Source organism: Poecilia reticulata, linkage group LG2 (genome assembly GCF_000633615.1).
Source record: "Poecilia reticulata strain Guanapo linkage group LG2, Guppy_female_1.0+MT, whole genome shotgun sequence".
Taxonomy (NCBI): Eukaryota; Metazoa; Chordata; class Actinopteri; order Cyprinodontiformes; family Poeciliidae; genus Poecilia; species Poecilia reticulata.
In genome coordinates this window covers 23,346,772-23,352,771 of record NC_024332.1, presented here as the reverse complement: position 1 = coordinate 23,352,771, position 6,000 = coordinate 23,346,772, and the positions used below count along the sequence as shown (strand labels likewise).

General features: G+C 44.6%; 1 protein-coding gene across 3 annotated transcripts in view; it reads right to left on the bottom strand.

Moving 5' to 3' along the window:
- ankrd44 (ankyrin repeat domain 44) overlaps nucleotides 1-6,000 on the bottom strand; it is a 34,031-nt gene that overhangs the window by 5,225 nt on the left and 22,806 nt on the right. For all 3 annotated transcript variants that reach the window (XM_008437663.2, XM_008437671.2, XM_008437677.2), the window contains exons 15-25: nucleotides 5,587-5,652; nucleotides 5,396-5,507; nucleotides 4,530-4,601; nucleotides 3,529-3,730; nucleotides 3,242-3,329; nucleotides 3,041-3,158; nucleotides 1,707-1,929; nucleotides 1,313-1,400; nucleotides 1,146-1,229; nucleotides 913-1,058; nucleotides 118-200 (exon numbers count right to left, since the gene is read on the bottom strand). In XM_008437663.2, coding sequence (XP_008435885.1) covers nucleotides 118-200; nucleotides 913-1,058; nucleotides 1,146-1,229; nucleotides 1,313-1,400; nucleotides 1,707-1,929; nucleotides 3,041-3,158; nucleotides 3,242-3,329; nucleotides 3,529-3,730; nucleotides 4,530-4,601; nucleotides 5,396-5,507; nucleotides 5,587-5,652 — 1,282 coding nt within the window. The remainder of the gene's footprint in view (nucleotides 1-117; nucleotides 201-912; nucleotides 1,059-1,145; nucleotides 1,230-1,312; nucleotides 1,401-1,706; nucleotides 1,930-3,040; nucleotides 3,159-3,241; nucleotides 3,330-3,528; nucleotides 3,731-4,529; nucleotides 4,602-5,395; nucleotides 5,508-5,586; nucleotides 5,653-6,000) is intronic.

Below are 6,000 nucleotides of genomic sequence, written 5' to 3'. Positions count from 1 at the left end.
TACACACATACACACAGTCGGCCACAAGCTGAATTACAAGCAACTCGTTTCAAAACAGAGAGCAAATGTGCTAAAGTTAGCATACCACATTAGCAAAAACTAAAGCTATGCACTTACATTACTGCAAGCCAGATGCAGGGCAGTGTTGCCATCTTTCTCTGTTAGACTGAGGTTGGCGTTCGCGCTGGTCAACAGCAAGTCTGCAAGAGAGCCACGTTAATATGCAGCTAAACCAACAACCAGACTGACTGCTGGGAAGGTTTTTAAATGGACTCAGATGGTCATTTTCCACTGGCACCTGCTCGACAAGGCTCAACTTGACTCTACACAGTTACAGATTTTCTCTAGGTTTAAATTAAAAACTAGAAAAATTAAAAATCAGAAGAAAAAAAGTCACCAAAAGAAACCAAACCAAAAAAAATGTTTTTCAAATTAAAAACCTAGAGAGAAAACTCTCATGGTTTTCCTCTAGAAGTTACATTATTTATGTTATTATCCAGCACATATGTTATCATCACAGGTCTAGTAGTTTCTCAACTCTATCTCAAAACAGATTTGGTTGCGATTTGCTCACGAACGATCATTTTTGCACCTTTAGGAAAAATGCACATAAACCATGTTCATGTGTTATTAAAGCATTTTGTAGATACCTATAAATTTTGTTTGAACAAATTAATAGAAAGGAACAAACACAAAAATACATAAAAGGTCTGAAATCTGATGATATATAAATCTTAAATGAAAAGTATCAGCCTCAGTATTAGTACCAACATACAAAATATTGCACAGTGCTAGTTTGGTCATCCATATAAAGACCCCGCCTGCTTGCACCTGTTAATCTTCTGGAAAACCAGAACTGTGCAGAGTCGAGTCGAGCTAAAGGTGGAAAAGCGCCAAAACAGGAATCATCACCAAGAGCTTCGGCCCGGCCCTTCTCAGCTGCCATCATGAGTGCAGTGCGGCCTGACTGGTCTGCGGGGTCCACAGGTGCATCATGGGAAAGGAGCAGCTGGATGCAGTCTACGTGGCCGCTGAACGCCGCGGCATGGAGAGGAGTCCTGCAGGAGCGAAAACAGAGTAAAAAGCTGCGATGCAGCGCCGACTGATGGCGCCGCAGCACCAGTGCCTTCACACCGACGCCTTACCTGCCCTTAGCGTCACTGCAGCCAGCGATGTCCGACCCCATGGCCTCCAGCAGYAGCGACGCACACGGCTCGTGATCGTTCAACCTGGCAATTTAAGCATCGACACATGAAGGACGCAGAAACGGCATAACAAGAGAGCCGCAGAGAGAGCCGGCAGACAGACTTACACCGCGCAGTGTAGAGGAGTGAACGGATTCCCGTCAATGCACCGGCAGCCTTTCTGCTCCAGCAGAACCTCCACACACCCTTCATGGCCTGGAAACACACACTCATCGTCAGGGGGGGACCAGTGGAGTTTATTTATCTGGGTTTATGTTTTCATTTGTGGAAATTTATTCTGTAAAAATGTTGTCCTCGTTTTCATAAACCTGCATGTTTTGAACATTTTAATTTCAAATGAACCTATACAGCTGAATAATCTTTTGGAAAACAATATTTCTGCACAGTTGGAGTATTTGCCTAACTTTGGCAGATTTAGCTTAAAAACAGTCCAGTGAGTTCCTGACAGTCATCCAGTGGACCCGACCTTCTCCCAGCACTGGGCGTCTTTCAGTCACTAACCGTAGTAGCAGGCCCAGTGCAGAGGCGTGTACCCGCCTTGGTCTCTCAGTGGGGGCAGAGAGGGCGACTCTGAGCAGGCAATGCTCAGAAGCTCGCTCAGCCAGGAGGCGTGGCCTCGCGCGGCGGCCAGGTGGATGGCGGTGCGACCCCGAGAGTCTCCTAGCAACACCGAGGCCTCTTGCTCCAGCAGACACTGGATGCACTCCTCCTGACCACACAGCAGCTGGGGTGGACAGAGAGCAGGTCAGAGTGTGACTTCACAGGAACAGTCACATGATCAACAGCAGCAGGTCTGACAGACTCATTCATGACCGGCATCGGCTGGATCAGCGCTCTGCAACCTGCGGCTCCGGGGCCACAAGTGGCTCTTTGGATCTTTCACGACGGCCCTTAAAGAGTGAACTAAAAATCCCATATAACGAACTGTTGTTTGTAAATACAGATATGATAAGAAATGCCAGCGTTTTGAAACACGTTCATGGAATAATTGCATCAAATGTTCACAACAGAATGATACTAAAAGAATCTATCAGTTCAATAATCTGGAGTATACACACTCTACAAAAGGCCATCTGCTGAAAGAACGACACATTCTGAGCAATAATTTAAACAGGATTACATACAAAATAAATAATGTCCATTTTGTAAATACAATAAAAAACCTTATCTATAATTATGTTCGACACAGAACTCCTCAAGTGGCATTTTTAGCTTCACCTGGTTCAAATTGTTTAAAACAAACCTCGTATGCGGCAACTTTAGCTGTGGAGCTAAACTTTTCTCCACATGATGTTAGAAGGATTATTTAGCTGAAGATGAATCATTTGCTACAAATTATCAAGTGTTCACCAGAGGAGTGCTGTTACTCAGTTTTAGGCAGTAAAATGTTTATTTTGCTACTTTAAAAAGAATTGCCGTATCTTCTTATTTACTTTTTTATGTATTGCATAAAATAAGATTGAATCAATAAATGAAAAATTAGCTGACTGTGATAATTATTTTATTAAATGAATCGTCAAAATAATCGATTACTAAAGTAATTTAGTTGCAACCCTAAAATTATCACTGCATTAACCATCTACTTTTACTACATTTCTTTTTTCCCCAAATACAAATATTCCATCAAATTAAAGGTATCCATTCCTTTTTTTTTATGTATATTATTCTTTAAAACCTAAGAAACAAAACTGCATTTTTTAAAATAATTTCTTACAGTAGATTTTTTTTTTATTATTAAATATTGTCTTTTTTTTAAAGGCTATGTAACATCTGCAGCGCTAAACAATTTGTATGTAGCTTGATAAAGGCTGCAGAGCCCTGTGATGGAGACTCACCCCGAGGTGGAGGGCTGTGAGGCCGTGGCTGTCGGCCATGTTGACGTTGGCCTCCCGCTCCAGCAGCAGCGACACGGCGTCGACGTGACCTCCAGCCACCGCCAGCATCAGAGGCGTCCTGCAGGAAACAGGGACGACGCTTCCTTAAAGCAACAGACACAATAATAATGCGGGAAGGCAGAAGGGAAGAGCACAACTCACTGTCCCTGAGAGTCGGCGGCATCAATGAGCTCCGCACCGTCCGATTCATCCAGCAGGAGGCGCACACACGTCGTATGGCCGTTCATCACTGAGAAGAGGAGCAGACGTTGGTCAGCTGACTAACTGTTGAATAGTGCCACAAAAACTGGATCCAAACAAGACAAAGACTTTATAACCGTGACTTAAGCCTGGTTGCAGCGCTGGACTAACCGTTCCCTCTAAATGAAAGGCGATTTGATCGAAAATCTAAAATTTAACCTGAACTCTATCCATGACCGTTAACCCACCTGCCAGGTGAACAGGTGAACGGCCGTACTGCTGGTCACTGGAGTGTGGCGACGCCCCCTGGCTGAGGAGCGTGTGAACGCAGTCGGTGTGGCCCCGGAGGGCGGCCAGGGCCAGAGGGGTCCGTCCTGCCTCGTCTGTCTGGTCCACCTCCCTCTCCCCCTGCAGCAGGACTTCCAGAGCCTGGGCGTGGCCGTGGTACGCCTGACGGAAAAACGAGCTCAGAGTTAAAAACGTCAATAAAAAAACGTTTAACAGGAAAACGATTAATAATTCCTCATTAAAATCTCTTAATGGGGCAGTGTTAGGTGTTTTCCAGCCATTTTATAGAATAATCAAACAGCCATTGTGCCTTCAGTTGTTATAAGATGCTTGACTTAAAAGAAATTTGACTTTGTGTTTGAACACCATGAAAGTGACAGACTTTTGCCTGTCTCTTTAAGAAAATCCTGTTTTTTCTGAAGCTCCGCCTTCGGTAAGTCATGGCTCCTCTATTAACCCTTTAACAAAGTTTTTACCAGCATTTCACTGAGAAGTAGCTCCTATAATGAGCTCAGCTGATGCTCAGCTCCACCAGGTGTTTGCTAATTGCTGCTGGCTAGTCTGAAGGAGCTGAGCGGGAGGGCTGCTCTATACTGCAGCTCTGAGGAGCTTCGTTGTCAAAACGGGGCTCGGTCCATCCAGGTGTAGAGAACAACTCAATGGTTGCCATGGAGATTAAAGGATTTCTCAAACATGCATGGAAAAATCAAAGCAAAACTCCAGATATGTTTTTGATGAGGAAATAATACAAGATGACAAAAATTGGATTTTCCATAATACTGCTCCTTTTAAAAACATTTTGTTGACATAAATAAAGCAGAAACAAACCAGTAGAGATGATGTATTAAATCATTTACTATTAACTTTACTTGAAAACCGACCTTATGGAACACCTTTGCTCATAACGCATGACGTTATGTGGATTACAGTAAAGACGAGCAGGAGAACAGAGACGACTTACAGCGAGGTGCAGAGGGCTCCTGGCATGAGGAGACTCAGGATCTTCTTGAGGCCCATCGTCTCTGTTCAGCAGCTGCAGGTCAGAACAAAACCAGCATGAGACCCGGCTGGCTGGCCTCAGAAAGATGGGATTAAAGGATGCTTATGGAGGTGTGGAAGCTTTAATCACCTTTTTTTTCAGAATATTTGAATAATATCTCAGATTAAGGTGAGGGATTATTAGGGATGATGAACTGGCTGTTTATGGGATCCAGCAGTGTTTTAGCTGGATCAGGCATTTCAACTATTCCTACAGAGGCAGGATGTTTACATTCAGACACTTAGAAAACTTCCAGCCCACCTGGGATTTATTTACAGTCTAGCAAAAACACACAGAGACTTTACAGTTAGCTAATTCAACTAATCCCGACAAAAGATGGAAAAGACTGTCAGAAAAATGTTAGATCCAATATCATCCTAGTCTATTCACTAGAAAAAAAGAGATTCAAAAGTTAAGATGCTGCGATGTGGATTATAAGGGAGATACTGCACAATTATTTTATCACTTCCTTCAGCCTTTGGCCATGCACAGAAAGCCCATTCCCTTCCCAAAATAACAGCTGAACACATTAACATGAGCAAACATTCAGAATGACAAGTCGCTGCTTTCACCAGCATCAAACCAACATAACATGGCAACGACTGCAGGGTGAAAGTCCTTACAGGCAGTTTTAGTCCAAAAAACAAACAAAAAATCCACAAGTTACTGTGTCTTTGTTAGATCTCACTGGGCTGTATGTGTGTGTGTGTGTGTGTGTGTGTGTGCGTGTGTGTGTGCGTGCGTGCGTGTGTGTGCGCGTGCGTGTGTGTGTGTGTGTGGGGACCAACCAGTTCCAGACAGTGCCTGTGTCCGAAGGCGGCAGCGTAATGGACAGGACTGTAGCCCTGTTTGTCTTTGACCGAGGCTGTGGCTCCGCTCTGCAGCAGGAACTCCAAACATCTGCAACACAAACACAGAGACTCAGCGGAGGGAGCAACCGGCAGCAGAACATCCAACATGTCCGAACGTTTCCCCTCACAGCGCAGCCTCCTTCTCCCTCTCCGCCTGCACTCCCTCGCTCTCTGGCTCCAGGGCGACACGCCGCCTGTGGAGGGGTTGAAAGTAAATGTTAGCATAAACGGCGTCATCTCACCGCTTATTTTACAGCACTATTACCAGCATGCTCTGAAACACGTGTCGAACTCAAGGACTGGGGGCCAAATCCGGCCCACCATGGCTTTTTAAATAGAGCTCTCTAGATAACTGCTGTGTGGAATGGAAAGCTATTTTGGCCTCTGGGAAACGAAAATGAAAAAAAAAATGGACGGTGCAGCATCATGAGCCGACCGTGCAGCATCATGAGCCGACCGTTTAGGAATGGGACGAGGCGAGCAAGGTGAAAAAAAAAGACATTTCTGTGAATTTACAGACGGACATTATTGCAGAACACTGA